The sequence below is a fragment of the Crassostrea angulata genome, chromosome 1 (assembly GCF_025612915.1).
Source record: "Crassostrea angulata isolate pt1a10 chromosome 1, ASM2561291v2, whole genome shotgun sequence".
In the NCBI taxonomy this organism is placed as follows: Eukaryota; Metazoa; Mollusca; class Bivalvia; order Ostreida; family Ostreidae; genus Magallana; species Magallana angulata.
In genome coordinates, this window is record NC_069111.1 from 37,591,286 (window position 1) to 37,609,083 (window position 17,798).

General features: G+C 32.9%; 1 protein-coding gene across 7 annotated transcripts; it reads right to left on the minus strand.

The window, feature by feature from the left end:
* Window positions 1-1,721: 1,721 nt before the first annotated feature.
* LOC128170851 (troponin T, skeletal muscle-like) lies at window positions 1,722-17,795 on the minus strand. Of its 7 annotated transcripts, none has more exons than XM_052836648.1 (16): window positions 17,701-17,795; window positions 17,393-17,537; window positions 12,687-12,732; window positions 11,543-11,560; window positions 11,153-11,197; window positions 9,335-9,364; window positions 8,712-8,745; window positions 8,403-8,519; window positions 8,140-8,226; window positions 7,515-7,664; window positions 4,825-5,037; window positions 4,633-4,673; window positions 4,467-4,508; window positions 4,178-4,214; window positions 3,752-3,831; window positions 1,722-2,316 (listed from the first exon to the last, which is right to left on the minus strand). In XM_052836648.1, the coding sequence occupies exons 3-16, from the start codon at window positions 12,713-12,715 to the stop codon at window positions 2,304-2,306; spliced, it is 936 nt and encodes a 311-aa protein (XP_052692608.1). In that variant the 5' UTR covers window positions 12,716-12,732; window positions 17,393-17,537; window positions 17,701-17,795; the 3' UTR covers window positions 1,722-2,303. The 7 variants fall into 7 exon arrangements, with proteins under 7 accessions (XP_052692608.1, XP_052692567.1, XP_052692573.1 ...); XM_052836607.1 differs by having other exon boundaries at window positions 3,597-3,831; window positions 17,701-17,789; XM_052836613.1 differs by lacking the exon at window positions 9,335-9,364 and having other exon boundaries at window positions 3,597-3,831; window positions 17,701-17,718.
* Between the last annotated feature and the right edge of the window lie 3 nt (window positions 17,796-17,798).

Genomic DNA, 17,798 nt, shown 5'->3' on the forward strand with positions numbered 1-17,798 from the left:
AGCTACAATTCATTACGATACGGGGCAACATCTGCAAAACTGTGTAGGCGTTAAGATAAATAAAGGCTTATATCAAATGTCAACGATCTGCATCTGTCCATCCACTGCCAACAGTAAATTCCTTTCAAGTGATAAAACTCATATTTTCCCACTCTGCAGCATCGTTATTTGTCCTTGTACCATACATCATAAAAGTGGATTTCCTACTCGTCAACCTCTAATTCTCACTTTTTCATTTATCTTTTTCGGTCTGACACCCGAGCTGAAGGCTCAATTGTGTGAACTTTTCTGATCACAATATGAGTCATTTTGTCTGTCGTCCGTCTGTCCGTAAACGTTTCACATTTTCAACATCCTCTCCAGAACCACCGGGCCGATTTCAACCAGACTTGGCAAAGGGAATTTAAAGTTGTGAAAATTAAGGAGCACACCCTTTCCAAGGGAAGATAATTAGAAATTATTGAAGATTAATTAGAAATTTTCAAAAATCTTCTTCTAAAGAGCCATTTGGCCAGGAAAGCCGAAATTGATGTGGAAGCATCCAAAGGTAGTGTAGATTCCAAGTTGTGAAAATCATGACTCACGGGGGTAGGCTGGGGCCACAATGGAAAGTCAAATTTAACAAAGTAATATATAGAAGTAATCTTTAAAAATCCTCTTTTCTGAAACTGGTTGACTGGAAAAGCTGTAACTTGTGTGAATCATGATCACCGGGGGGGGGGGGGGGGTACAATGGAGAGTTACATAGAAATATATACAGTAAATCTTTAAAATATATTTTTCTCCGAAACCGCTTAACCAGAAAAGCTGAAACTCTTGAGGAAGAATCCTCAGGTAGGGAAGATTCAAGTTTATTCAAATCATGATCCACAGGGGTAGGTTAGTGGGGAAAAACTTTAAAAATCATCTTCTAAAACAAAGTTGTTACTATAGTCAGTTCAGATAGTGTAGATTAAAATTTGTCAAAATCATATTCCTCAGGATTAGGGTTGGGTCACATCACATTGGGGGGTCCAATTTTACAAAGGAAAACTTTAAAATTATTCACAAAAACTCAATGTTATTATAATTATATGGTTTTACTTATGTGCAAGCATTTTGCATATTGTCGATTCTTTTAAAATTGTTTCGATTAATTTAATGTAGGTTTAAATTTTATATATACATGTATAAACAGACGTTCATGATCTTCTCGAGAATTGCAATGCTCAAAATGTGATATGACTGTAAAATCATCCTGTTACAAAGGGGCTCAATGATAAATATAAGATTATGCAGGGTAACTTTTTTTTCATACAGGATCTTTTGAACAACATTGTTCAGATATTTTGTATAATTTTTATGACTCCAGAAAGCTGATTTTATCTGAATGATGTCTATTGTTGCTCAGGTGAGCGATGTGACCCATGGGCCTCTTGTTGGTTGGATGGCCAACAAATCACACATCAAACAGATCTACCAAATCTTTAGAGATTTTTTAAGCCACAAACTATCATTTAATTAAAAAAAATTCCTTAAATATTTAGCTTTGAAAGATCATTTCCCTATATTTCTCTACAAAGCTCTCCTTGTAAAGGAGATTATAATATAGTCTTAATTATAAACCAACCAGCCTTCCTTTTCAATTAAATGCGCATATATTTTATGTACAGACACCCAACAAAAAAATCAGCTGCAGTCAAAGGGAGATAATTCTTACATACACAACGCCAACAAAGAGCAAGGATTTGGCCAACTTTATTACTGTGTCTATAAGGACTAGTCATATCACACATAGTCTTGGATGCATACATTGATAGATATATAAAGCAATAGACTGCTGCCTATCACTAAACTGTCTTCAGTGGAAGAAGATCATCTCAATGAAAAACCCTCCATTTTGTTTACTCCGACCGAAATACTGAACAATTGTTGACAGTTTACTTTAAATCATTGGAACTACTTCCTCCACAAAAAATCAGTCATTCTTCTTTTCCGTTCCTTCTGGGGTATGTTCAATATCAAGACTATTGTTTCTTATACAATTATTTCAAAGGACTTCAGAAACAACATGCGAAAGAAATCCTTTGAAACAATACATGGCAATATTAACATTTTTACTTTTTCATAAATAAAAACAAAAAAATTTACAAAGCTAAAGAAATGATTAGCCTAGGATATCAAGAGATTAAAAACAAGTGAACGCAGTTACACATAGTCATTAGAGTTACAAGAATCTATATCCTCTCTCTACTGCTATCAGTCAATCAAGTCATTTTGGCTGTTCATGGGGATGTCGCCTCTTTGAAGATGGTTTATTTTTTCTATTGCGTTAATCTAAAAAAGTAGAAACAAAGCATTGTGTTTAAATGACATCAATTTTTCTAGTTAACCTTGATTAATCAAAGGCAAAATAGCTGATAATTAAACAACCAACCATTGCATGAAAATACATAAAATTAGATTTGATTTAACTTGAAATAAAATATAATTTTATTTCAACTTAATCATAATGAAACTTTACTCCTTTTCTATAAAAATCTAACATCAAAAAGTCTATTTAGACATTTATAATGCAGTCAAATATTTCCACAGCAAGGCTTCTTTCACATGCCCATGCCAATGAAGACGAAGGTAAGGCCTCATTAGAAAGGAAAGACTTATTTTTTTAAACAGTCATCTTCATCAGGTGACAACATCTGGTTTATCATGGTTTGCAGTGTGTGTATTTTCATGTTGATATAAGAGCTTAGGAGACAGATATTGTAGTAGAACATGATTATTTCTATAAATGGGAAACCATTTATACAAGAATGCATGCAAGTTCTGCAATAAATGTATCATTCTCATCCAACTACACGACAGAACAGTTCACTTCTTTGTTTCTTTTCTCTCAAAAACAACAACCATATACATAACACGAGCAGTCATGGTTCATTTATACACACAAAGGAATCATTTAAATTTTTAACAATTTCTGTGGATTTTCCATTTTTACAGATTTGTGGAGGGGTATTTTCCAGGATATCTTACTGCAAATTCCTAATTAAATGCAAGGAATTAATATCAGTGTAAAATTTTGAGAAGTACCCTTTGCAGATTTTAGAAGCTCGCCATTATTTTTTCAGACTTGAGAACAATAAGAAATAAGGTAAAGAGTTTAGCGTTTGTGATTTTATATTCTCACGATTTGATACAAAACAGCAAGATTGCAGAATGAAGTACTCGCGTGATATAAGGAATTTACAGTATTTTCTTTAAGAGATGATTATTCAAATAAAAACTGGTCATTTATAATTATAGCAATTTATACAAGTGGATACAGAGTACCCCCATGAGATTCAAGACCCTATTAACCCCTTCCAGAATCCCATAATTCCACAGTATGATACCAGTAGTTGTTGTAGTAGCTTTATTTTAGACAATTCAAAGCTACAACAAGTTTCCCTTAGAGGGAGAAAAAACCAAACCATGCCTGTTCTGAAGAGTTCTGTGGATCTAGGTCAACCAAAGCCCAATTCAATGACCAACATGTCCAAAGAGCTATACACCAAGGAACACACCAGACTTTAGCAAGCAGGTCGGATGCTTCAGCTAAGTACGACACACTCCATTACCTGTTGACACCTAGGCTAACAGGATATGAGGGGTGGGGGGAGAGAGCTACTCCTCCCCTCCCTCTTCCTGACCCGCGTCTTCCTCCCCGCCTTCTTCACCTTCCTCGCCCTCTGTCTTTTTGGTTACGAAGGAAGGTTCTATAGGTTTACTTAACTCTTCAAAAAGTTCTAATCTCTGGCCGTAGGATCGGTGGTCTGTGTGGCGCTCGTACTTGCTGCATAGTTGGATCTTGGGCTAGAGAAAGAAAAAGCAATTCTAGGTTTAAAACTAATATTGGTAACATGAAAAATAATTTTTTGCTCGAATTAACAATACACTGTTTTATATACTATTTCCATTTCCAATATTTATTTCTTAAAAACCAATTTCAAAAATGAAATTCTCGATCAATATAGTATCAAGAAATATCCCCTTTTCTAATTTGATTAAAGCTAATTAATAGAAACTGACCCTCCCCTTAAAAAACATAAAATAAGATATTTTTAAGATTATGCCATAATTGAAAAACAAATCATATGAACCATACAGATGTCTGTACACTGTGTACATGTTTATAGTGTTTGATGTTTTGTGTACTCACTGGGGCACCGGCGAATTTGTCTGCTAATCTGTCAAACCTGAGGAAACAAACATTTCATGTATTATTATAATGATCAATGATGATGATGATGATTTAATATATATTTTTATTGTTACTCATAAACTTGAGCGCATATATCTTTTAGCATCAAAAATTTTTTTTGGAGAATGACCACTACTTAATTTCTTGTTTTACCTGAACAAATCCATGATTTCCACATTTACAAACATACAATATGACAATGTTTTAAGCATTCTTATAATACATTTTAATAAGAAAGCACACTTACGACTCATCAACTTGTGCAGATGACAGTCCTTTTCTTCCTTTTCTATTATAAAGAAAAACAGTATTGAAATTACACATGGATATATGCCTAAAACATTTACAAACAGGTTTTTATTACCCATTGTATTGTCCATTTTATTAATTATTCACACACATACAATTCTCACCCTTTGCTCATCTGTCTTGCTCTCTCTGCAAGTTCAATCATCTACAAAACAAAGTTATACATTTATATATTTACTGCAGAGAGTAGAATTCATGTGTAGGCTTTACACTAATAGTATTTTATGTGTTTTCTGATTAATTAACGTTATGAGAACAATGCAGTTTAAAATACCCCAGGACCAGCCTATACTTACATCATACTGCTGTCTCTTGAACTTCTCCTCGATGTCGTACTTTTCGTTCATCAGGCGGTAGATCTCCTTATGGAGCTCCTTGGCCTGCTCGGCCAGTTTCTCCACGTCCAGTCCGGACAGGTCGGGGAGGGGCTTGATCCTCTGGGACAGGAAGGACCTCTTCTCGGCCTCGAGCTGCTCCTTAGATTTCTGGACCTCTCCCTGCTCGTTCTCCTACAGAAAAACACAGAGATACATATCATTCATTTTAAAATCCATAATGGATCATTAAAGTAACCATTGTACATGTAAGGTTTAATGGAGAGTGTAGAAGCAGAGGCTATGTAATGTAAAGCTCATGTTATTGGAAACAAATTAAAATTAATTAATAGCAAGAATTATGAAAGCCACAACAACAATTTATACAGTTAAAATGTCAATTCTAAGTATTACAACAATTATATTCAGTTGATTATAATATCCACACATCTTTTTTTTTCAATTAAAAAGTATTAATAAAAATTTATGAAGTAAAAAAGTACAATAATTTTCCATGCAAAACTTTCAAGAGTTTTATTGTTAATCAAATTGGAAATTATAACTACATGTTAGTACCGTAAACAGATTAAGTCTAATGAATTAGTCTACAAATACATCAATTCTAACTGCTTAGTTTCCTCTTATAAAAATCTATGGATGTGCTGGGATCTAAAATATAATTTAATCTATCTAAAGTAGAATTTTTTATGTCTATTAAACAAAACACTCATGGGCACCAAACAAGTAAAGTGTATTTAGATTGGATGTTAACATTTTTTACCTTTAGAGATGCTTCAATTGGGCCTCATTGGTTTAGAGGAATTATTTGAAATTCTTTATCATGATCACATTATACAAGGTTTATACAGATGTTTAATATTACTATTTTGCCAAGGAAAAAACTGTAATTTAAAGATTTTATCAACATTTTTTTTTAACATCTTTCTATTTTGTTAATGAGAAATAAAAGCTTGATGGAACTGCCTTGTTACCAGGTCATTTTGATAATCTTTGTTCTTAAGAAACCTGCAGGAACAAACCAGTATATGCCTATCAACTAACATTATTTTTGGTCTTCTACAATGCAATTTAATTTATGCACGGAATTAAATATCACCTTCCCTGGTTAATCTGATCCAGCCATATTGTTCATCTTTGATAGCATCCAACTAAAGATGGGAAAGGGGAGCAACTCAAACTTCAAATAAAACTGCAGTCTACACATCACAAAAGTTGGAGCTGGAGCTTAGAAAATTACATGCAGGTAACACCTTCATTAAATTGCGAATGATTACTTGTTATTACCTCATCATTGCAAATATTTCTTGCTACAACCATGCAGTCTTTTTAATAACGCATATGCATTATGTTGAAGATCATCTACTGTTACATAGTCTCTGGCACTGGTAAATTGTTATAAATATGTCATGAATAGTAAAAATTGGTTTACAGTAAAAAAATTGCCTATGGAATTTCATCTTTTTAATCTTAAGCTGATCATGCAAGCACATCATTCTCCATTCCCATTATCACTGATCTACATAATGTTTTGGCAGCTGCTTATGTATTGTAAGGGAAAGTATAAAAAAATATCACTGTCCAACCCAGTGCAAGGAAAAAGGAATTGGATTTGAAAACCAACTGAAAGAACCCACCTCTTGTGTCTATAAGAAAATGAAAGTAAGAAAAGATATAAGGATGAACTTGACATTTCAGAGAATTGAACAGTTACTCTGCCAGCATGATGGCTACGGATACATATATCAAGAGCTGTTTGTAACTAGCAGTTACCAGCAAACCCAGTATGTACCATTAAACTGAATCTTTAAAAGTTTTTTAAGACTTGTTCTCCTGATGATGATTCATACGAAAAGGAAAAATGTTTTTGCACTATCTTGATAACTGATTTTATGAAAATTCTTGTCGAGTAACATTAATCCATACAAAAAAATTTAAAATATGGAAGTTATTTATTCCAAATGAAGTATTATGATTTACCACAGAGTAGAAATAAATATGCTTCAAATGTCATTTTTGCTAGCCAAGGATTTTCAGACCTCTCCTCTGTATAGGAGAGGAGCAGACTGTAAAACCTTGGATAGTGAAGATACAAAATGTTTGCTGTATACAGTACATGAAAAGTGGATCATAAATATCATAGTAAATATCATACATAAAATAAACTAAATATACAAGCAACATCTATTTTCTTCAGGACTTAGTAAAATAAATTGTGATACAATTTGCGGAGTCTTTAAATAATTTTAACATTAAATCGATGCATGACAATGCTCACCTACATTAAACACATTGTCACAAAACAAATCTAAACCAAAGGGAGTACTCCATTCTCCCTCCCCCCCCCCCCCCCCCCCCGTCCTGACATGTTGGAGGAAGTTTGGATATAAAGATTTGCAAATACACTTTAAATTTAATTAATTTGCTTGAAAACAGACATTTATAATTTTTTAAAAACTTATTTACCAGGTAACCATTATAAAATAACAATGCGTTTTCAAAGTTAAATACAAAATCACAATCTGGTGTTGTGAAAGTTTTGGTGGCAGATGCATTAGGATAAGAACTTTACCAACAGCTGTTGGATTCTACGAATTTTGATAAATTAATATTTGAAAAAATGCACAAATAACTGAATAGAGCTTCTTAATTACCTCTCCAGTTTTTTCTCCATCACTGTGTTTGGTGATGACAAAGTTCGGTTTACGCATGTTCTTAATGCGTTCCTCTTGTTCCTTGCGTTTTCTGTCACGTTCTTCTTTTCTCTGTTTTTCTTCTTCTGCTTTCTTCTTTCTTTTCTCTTCCTGTGAAATATAGACCTTGTTGCTATATAACTTCATCGGATAGCTCATCACTATATTCTTTGGTATAGTTTTTAAATATCAAATTTACAGATATCTCTACAAACTTGTTATTTTTAAACAATGGTCCTAAAAAAAAAACAACAACTGTGAATTTTAAAATCACAAGAGTTGTTTTTGAAACACTTCTGAATCTATAAGAATCAATATATTTATGATATAAAACTGATGATGTACTATACAAATTTAATTTCACCAATTTTTAGAAAAATAGAGGTCTCAGATTCTTAGTTCCTAGAAACTTGTATCAATAAAACATGCGTATAAGAAAATCAAGATTTCATCTTGATGACAATGCAGATCAACAAATCAAATTTGACACATTTGAAGATGAATCTGTGCATGCCAATTTGACATGAGTCACTGCATTAATTAAAAATGCACAGGGAGCAAGAGCACCTGTTGTAACAGCACTTACCTCCTCAGCCTTCCTGCGGGCCTCCTCCTGTACCCTCATTTCAGCCAGCCTCCTATCTTCCTCTTCTCGCTCCCTCTTGCGTTGTTCCTACAAAGGGCACATAACTCTAACCAAATACCAAAAAACATAAAAAAGTTTATGTTAATTATTTTTCTCTTCTAGTATTCTTAGCTGGTTTAAGTAACTTTTAAAAAAAATTCTGTCTTCACAAACTGTATGTCATCTTGGCATACCTTTTTATTTTAATGAACAAATACACTTACTCTTTTTTCACGGAGAGCTTGAATTTCCTGTTGTTCTTTCTCGCGTTCCTCTTTCCTCTGCTCTTCAAACTCGGCTATTTCTTGTGCCACCTTCTCAGCCTTCCTCCTGGCTGCTTCCTGTAAAGTTTATTTCATAGGGTACTAATTGTTAGGTAAAATGTCTATCAGATAAGAAGGAAAACTCTTGTTTGACAAAGTTGTTTAACTCCTTCGTATTAAATATTTTTAAAGAATCAGTAAAAAAAACATTGTAAACCACATTGTAACAAAGGAACCATTCAATATACCAGTATGTCAAATAAAACTCACCTCCATAGCTCTCTTTGCTTCATTCTCGGAAGCTCTGTAAAATTAAGACAAAAGTCTTAAAAATATACATGTAAATATTAAGCAGAATCGCTAGATCTACAAGTTAAACAACTGTCAAACCACACCATGCAAAAACAACCTGCTTTTAATACTAATCATGTATAATCTTTTACACCTCCCCCCTAATTTCACACAAAACTGTTACAGCAGTCATGCTCTCTCTCTCTCCTCTCTCTCTCTCTCTCTCTCTCTCTCTCTCTCTCTCTCTCTCTCTCTCTCTCTCTCTCTCTCATTGTTTTAATCAATAATCACACAGCTCTAAGATCTACAGCAATGTAAAACCACACCACTATATAATCTACATAACAGTCATCAATAGAAATACTTGGCATTTATACTAGAAAACTTCACACATACTATTTGAAATTTTACAGACTACCCACACCATTCCAATTTTGGAGTTTATTTCTAGCTCCTAAATAAGTTCATTGTTATTTATAATAACTTCAGAAGCCCTCTAGACTGTACACACACCTCAATCCTGACTATGAGGCTGATCTACAAGGAATCTCATCACTCTGTATATCTACCAATGCTTAAACACTTTACATAAACTGACTTACTGCTCATTCTGCTCAGTAGGAGTTACTTCCCTTTAATTGAGAAAACATGACAACTTAAAATTTCACTTTTCAAATGTGATTAATAGCCATGCAGCAGAAAAAAAGTTATTTTTCTAACTCTAATGTTAAACTGTGAACAAATTAATATTAAAATTTAATGTATATAATATTCTGTATTAAAACAACAGTAAATTTCTTTTGTCGATTGTGATGTCATGCAGTATATCCAAAAAAATTAATTTTTAGTTTCTCACTCACTGCCATATAAAGTAAGATTATTGATAAGGAAAAATATTACAAATTGAGTTATTCTTACCAAAAAAATGAAGTAAAATACCTGCTTGCCACATTATACTTCGCAATTTTTGGCCTAAGAAACTAAAGATTAACTATTTGATCTATTTTACAAATATCAGTTAAACGAAATCAACAGTTTACCCAGAAATAACTGTGGAATGGGTGGTAGCATAAAGAGAAGGTAGAACAATTTAGCTCTCCATAGTAACTTTGCAAGACTGAAAGGAGAGCTGATCAAGTTCTGTTCCACTGATTTTGAAGTCTCTGAATTCATTTATAATAAGAGAATTAGCAGATCACTGTTTTTTGTTCCTTTTTACACTGATCCATATCTCCTGAACCAAGAATACACTACCAACCTCTCCATGGTTCATTCTGGAACATTCTTCACCAATGGAACACATTATGCATAAAATCATTAATCATGAAGTCAGCTTTGATTAATTGTATATTACACATAAACTCTTAAACAAATGTTAGTGTATGTATCTCAATATGTATACATCATATGCAATACAAATATGCATCATATACCTGTAATATTTTTTTTTTTAATCTGCATTCTACTACAAGCTATCATATAATATTAAATCAATCTCACAACACTACCCAGACTTCACATAGAACACATATAAGACCCACTGTGACCTGATTGACACTTAGGTCAAGATACTTAAATAGTGTGTTTCTGCTTCCTTCACTGACCAGCTAGCCCTTGGTTTTTACATTGAAATATTTGTTTTAAATATAGATGTCATAAAGGGTTACACACTGAAGAATTCTTGTACATGTCTAATGCTAATGCTGTCAGCAATTAAGAAACACGAAAAATGTGTTTAGTGTATTTGAGATTTTACACAAGGGGCCATTTGCCTGGCCAAGTTTGAAAACAACAATAACATGTATTAAATTCCCTCAATTATGACCTTTTTACAAGTTGGAATAGGAAACACACTATCTATATTCATCAAGGTCTAAAAATTCTTAAAGCTTATGCTGAAGTTCATCAGGCCACAATTCAACATATTCTTGTTTGATGGACTCCAACCAAATATTTTTTGTAGGCTGGAAGATTAAGTATATAAAGTCTACCGTATTCAAAAAGCAAAAATATTCAACAAAACTTAAAATTAATCAATTAAAACTCAATTTTGTTGCAAAAAGAGAACAGTAATTGTAGTAAAGGTGATTTTGGTGGTTCAATTGAAATACATCAAACAATTCATTTTCATATTGTTGCATGGCTCCAGTAAAAGAATTGAAAACCAATATAAACAGTATCTCAGTCATAGATCCATGTTCAATCTCACAAAATCTTCATATTAAAAAGATTCACATCTATGTATCAATGAAAAATAACTAGCCGTATTCAAAACAGCAATAACTGCAAACACTATGTATAGCTAAATGCCAAAAATAATTCAAATTCCATAGACATCCTTCTCCTAGCTTGATCAATCAGCTAACCAGTGTATATCTAAAAGCAAACCAGCTCAGCACACATACAAATCTAAAACTCACGGAGTTGGTGCAACGGGGGCGGCTACAAATGTAACCTCCTCGGGGCTATCAGATAAAAATTAGTGGCTGTTATTTTAACTCTATATACATTTTTTTAATCCTCTCATTCATTAGAAACATCTATAATCCATGCATAGCCTTATTAATCAGTTGTTACTTGCATATAGAATCAGATATACATCTTAGATTTTATATCTTCTAAAAACTCAGTTCAACAATAATAAGACGGTTATTCAGTATTAATATTCAAATTAGTTTGGTTACAACACTGAATGTTAAATGTTAGAGAAGCTGTATTTCACGAATATTACTAATAAGATCATCAATACAGTTCTTTCTCTGTGTTTGTTTTAAGTTTATGTTTATCTAAGCCTTAGCATGAAAACTTACGCATCTGTAATCTCCTCTCTGTAAAAAACACGATTTTCAATTCAATGTTTATTTGATCATGGCGCATACAGAATAAGCAAACCTGTACCTGACTGAAAATGAATCTGTAAAAGGCAAGCAAAAATATACAGGGGAAGGGTGAGGAAGTGAGAGGGAGCATATCAAAATTATCTGGAAGAGAAGTTAACTGTCCATCCTATTTAAACTTCTGCTGTTTAAATTGAAATATGAGAAAATTTTCAATTATCTATGCTTTACTTTAACAAAAAGAGCCAAACTTGACTCAGTTGGCTGCTGAAAATATGTGAAAAATTCATAAAAGTTTCAAGTTTAATGACAAATACTCTTGATTGTCATAGGAAGTTGAAGTGACAATTTACAGATACTCTTACAAATAAAGTTGATAAAAGAATGTTTTGAAACTTCTTCACATGATTTCTCAGACACAAAGAAGCCTTTTGCAGATCTTTTGCAAAACTTCTGACCCATAATGAAAATGATGAAAAGGGTGCACAAATAAGTAAATAAATAAAGAAGCATTCAATTTAAAAAAAAAAAGGTTTCCACTGTTGGCTGTCCAATTTGAAAATAAACAAATGTGTTTCATAATAGTAGAGTTTAATAAATGGATTTTAACTATGTGTGTGGTTTTCTTAAAAAGTTCTGCCTGTTTATTTTTTTTCTTCTACCTCAAATATTGGATGTGCAATTTGGGTGTCAAAGAGGTCTACATCAATTAAATTAAAATTCAGTAAATGATATGTATGTCTGAACAAAATTGAATCATAAATAAAAAATATTTTTATCCTATAAATCATGATTTCATTGAAATATAGAATTAAACTAAGACTTAATGAAGCATTTCTATATACCGGTACCGGTGTTCTATACAGGGCTATTTTCGCCTCATGTTATTTTCATCTGATTACATTCAAACATACTGAAAGTTGCATTTAAGAGATAGATATATTTTATAATTAAAATCACTTTTTTAAATTACGCTAGATTTCATTAGCATTAGTCACATTAGGTTTTACCCAAAGACAATGCACCCGAATCAGGCAAAAAATAATGAGGGAAAATTTTAATGCATACAATATAGGTATGTGAACAAAATATACTATAATGTCAGAGAAATACTTACGGGGGATTGTGAGTTTCGTCGTCAGACATGTTGGAAATTTAGAAACCTGAAATAATATCAGAAAATCATGATATGCAATGGCTTATCAATAAATACATGTCAAACTAATCCTATTCAGAACATTATTCTATTCATTTTACAAATGCAATTTCCAAAATATTTTCACATTACATAGTTTAGACATTTCATAACAGCATCTCACAGCATCAATAAAATATTAGGTTTCCTAATTCCCAAAACACCCTGGGTGTTAATTAGGATGTGTATGGTAATTAAGCCAGTGATGACCTTCATCTCCTTTGATTATCAAGATATCATCAGTTTATTCAATCTGCTCAGACTAATTTACTATGAAAAAAAGTTTATTAATCACTAAATCATGCTGATTTGATATATCCTAGTTTTGACCTACACCAATGATTTAGGAAACTTAAGTCTAACCATTGCAAATCTTAATTAATAAACTTTATTTCATAGAAAAGTTGAAGAAAAATATTCTTAGTGTTTGATCTTTCTCATGATCGACCAATTTCTCGTCTTTTTAACTCAGGTGCATGATCATGTGAAAAATATATCCAAATCTACTTTCATGAGCAGTATTTTAAAGAGGAGTTACTATATGGGTAAAGATACTGAGTGATTTGAACACTTGTAATTTTCTATGCAATGGGATTAGGCACATGTACTAAAAACTTAACTTGCCATCTCCCTACAGATTCTGATACTGACTACAATAGCACAAAGATACTGACTACCAGAGTACAGAGGTTCTCTGTCCAGTTGAAAAGGAAAAGAACACCTATTTGCAGCTGTTTAATTAACTTTAAATGATTGTTTTTTAAAGTTAAAATATTTTAGCAATGTAGGTCTAAAAATACGGTCACTTGAATAAACATGAACCAGTAGTTATTTAGAAATATGACATAAAGATAAGCAACATTCAGTCTTATAATGACTCATTCTGGAATTGGAAACATGTCTCTAGTGCAAATGATCATTGCTTGGGTTTAAAAAAAGGTTGGGTATAGCAAATCTAAAAACTTATTCTACATTTATAGGCACACCATTATTGTGTACCAAATCAGCTGAATGTCAGATAAAGACTTAGCATAGTGGTATCATAGAAGTTGAGGGAACGTAAAACGGCTCAAAATGATAAACGTGTACTTATGGTGTACATGTACTGATAAAAGGCTATGACATAGATAAATAAACAAGACAATATTTAACCTTCCAATGACTTCCAAATCTTACCATAAACAAAGAGAACAAAACAACCACAATTAACTCACCAATAAGTACTATAAAGGGAAGCCTTCACGACAAAAGAAGCTGACTTATCACACAAGAAAACCAGAGGCAGGAGTGGGCTACATGTGAGGGTGTTTATGCTGACTTGTGATATATTTGTAAACTAGAACCACATGCTCCCCTGCTGTTACTGCTACTACTGATGGTGATGCCAGTGGGTGCTTCTGATGGCAGCAGATTCCTACCCCCTGCTGACTATCTACATACATCTACAGACACATAATGCCTCAAGCTAAGAAGTACAGAGATAGTAAGGGTAGTTGGGGGAGGGGGATGGGGGGGGGGTAAATAAGATGTCTTTGTCTATCATGTCATCTACAGCTGTATGACTAAATTTCTGACTTACTAAACAAAAAACATGTTTTGCGAGTTCCAACGTCTGTGTGAGATCAGTCAACAGAGTCATTGTGGCATTTATTGAGAGTTTGCATTACTAAGTATGAAAGTGTGTTAATGTATTCCAATATGAGTTACATTATGCTGCTGTACACCATCTGTTGTGTAAATCTATACTACCTATATATACACTGTATTTGTTTTCAAGTTACCACTAAAAAGATTGGACTTCCATTATTCTGACATAATTTCAATAAACAACCATTAATTAAAAAGACTTTCAGATAACTTTATTACGATGGGTGCATAGCGAGACCCACTAGAAGGAAAGTCAAAGAAAAAAGGTGGAACCCTTAATGGTCTATCAATGGAAGTGTCACCTTGTTGGCTACAGGGAGCAAATCCCTACACCTCTCCACTCCTCCCCTTTACTCCCATTAAAAAAAAATGTACCATGCAATTCCAGCATAACTATCCGTATAATAAAAAATTGACCAAAATTTTAAACAATATTTACTATATTTCAAAGTTACAGACTACAAATTCACCATTACAAAATGGCAAAAGAAGGTAAAGGACAAACTGCTTACCTTAAAAGTCACCTTTTGCCCAGGAATAGAGAATAATAATAGGGAAACTTTACTAACGCAAAACGCAAAAAAACCTGGAACATGGTTTATGTGTAAGAAAAAGAAATTGCTTCTCAAGATACCACTGGAATGTATGGATTTATTTTTAGCTGATGAGTTTCTTGATCTAAACCCAAGCATGAAAGCTGGAGTGGGCTTATTTTCTGATATCTCAGGAAAGATTTATGTGAAAAGAGTTTATACATACATGCATTAAAACCTGTTTGGATCCCTAGAAAATTAATGCTGTTAAATTTTCAATTACCAGTGGATTGATAGACAAAACATCCTTAACATTCTAATCTTAGCCCCCTGTTGTAATTTGAAGTCAGATGCAGATCTTGGAAATACAAAATATACCTAGTATGTTACTGTGAAAACACTTGTAGGTTTCATGCTGCACAATCTCAATAAAAACTTGATTAATTTTCCAATAATTTTGTTTGAATCAATTATCTGAATGGTTCTCGCTGAAAGATGTGCCACAACAGTTCCATACCAAATACCAAAGCTTGATCACATAGCTGATCATACTACAGAACTTAAAAAATAAAATTAGACTCAGAGGGCCAGCTTTATATCCCTTGGTGAGAAGTGGATGAGAGTCATTGACTCCACCTACATGGGACCCAAGTCTATTGCAGATTAGCTGCAAGCATAATTTAACATGTAACGGCCGGTACTCTATTTTATCTGTTTTATTTTAAACAATGAAGAGATAGAGCCTTGTCCAAAGGCACAATATACATTAAGTACCAATAAACACAGTGGGGCTTGAACCAGCAACCTTTGGGCTACTTGCCTAACATCCATGACCACTTAGCCATGTTCAGAAGCCAATGATATAATATTGAAAGAATATAAATTAATATATGAAAAAAAAATTTGTGAGCATCTTCTTGCAATAAGCCTATAAAAGCACTGATCATTACATTATAAATTGATAACTTACCGGTACTCAAAAGATACTTTTACAGTAACATAAATTGGTTTGAAGAATATAATAATTCATAGATGATTTGTTTCATGAAAGTGGATGAATATCATGAATCCCCTAGTAAATCTATCATATGCCATACTGCCCTGAAATATTAGAGAGAGTGTTCCTTGACATTCTATATGGAATACCATCATCTATAAAATATGTTCCAATTTGATGTCACAATAAGTACAGCTTATTCTTGATAACTTAGTTTGCAACACTATAATTTCAGATACTACAAAGACCTTTTAGATAGTACTATGGTTTATCTACTTTCAATATAGTCCTTGATAATGTAAGATAACATCTTGTTCACAATAGCATCCCCACCCCTTTCAAAGCTATTCTCTTTTAAAAAGTAGACAGGCTTAGCCTACATCCACAAAGTGGATGTAGGCTTATATGCTTATCCACTTCTCAAAAGAGAATACTTTCAAAGCTACAAAGAGAATTCAAATTATTCATTGGCAAATATCTTCTGAAAATTTGCTTTAACAACATGTAAACTTAACCTGTGTGTCAACAGAAGTAATCTAAAACACTTGTCATGTGTCATAAGCAAATCTACCAAACATAAAATATGTACATGTACTACACTGTACAAGTGTAATCCAGAAGTGGAAAGTTGCTTCCATGTATACCAGTACATATGACATGCTTATACATGTACCTTTAATTTTAATAAATCCTTAAGAATTAGGTTTTTTGAAAGAATGTTAACATTATATGTATTTTATTTCTTCTTTTAATATCAGAATATTCATCATGTTGTATGTCATACATCCTAACTATGATATACATGTACAAAAGAAACAAAATCAATTTGATATTGTACTTATCTTCTTGCCTTAGACTTGGCCTAGTCTATCTAGGTTTGGAAAACTTAGAAACATAACCAATGGTCATAAAAAACATAAAATGTACCGGCCCAGAATTACAAGTAAATAGATATCACAATTTGTACATAAAATACCTGTTTCATTAAACATTCAAACATATTCATATATTTCAAGTAACAAATGAAAGTATTTAGGTGTAATTTTTGAAAATGTGTACATAAAAAACTTCATTCTCGATAGTTTGACAGCGCCAAGTGGCAACTGTCATGTGTAAAGCTGACCGTATACATGTATGAACATTTCGTCAAAAGCTGCAAGCAGGTATATTATTTTTGTAGAAAGAGTCAATGCCAATCATATGTAATCCATGTTGAAATAAAGGGTTGAGAGAGAGGAAGGGGAGACATGAAAATTATGAAACATGGAGAAAAGATCAGGGAGGAAAACAAACTGTCATGAATTACTGCTAGAATATTAAGAGATAAAATAAAAACTCTATGGTATTTAAACCTCACAACACACAGGGCTATATATTTCTACAAAATATTGAAATATATTCAAGTTTGACAAAGTTGGAATGGGTTGAATGCAAAATTTTTGAGACCCTACCTATAGATGTCGAAAACAAAGATGGCTGCCAGGAACTTTATCGTCTGCTGGAATGTGTTGTTAGGAAGAAGAAGCAAGGAGCATCTCCCACGTTACAGCATTCACTTACAACTTCGGACCCAATCCATTGCCCCTGAGGGTTAAACTGGAATGGAACTCCCAAAAATACAAACCTTGCAATGGCTTTATGACTTTTAAAAATCAAAATTTCACAACTTACTAATTCTTATAACTTTTTAAATACTGGATGCAAATATATATATATATTTAAAACAAATTAAATAATATATATTTGTAAAATCTGAAACCTATCTTCCCCCAAGCATAGAAGTGGAATGCTCCACCACATGCAGATGATAAAGTTCTGTCTTTGCTCAGTGGGATGCCTGCCTGCAAGATTGGCCAT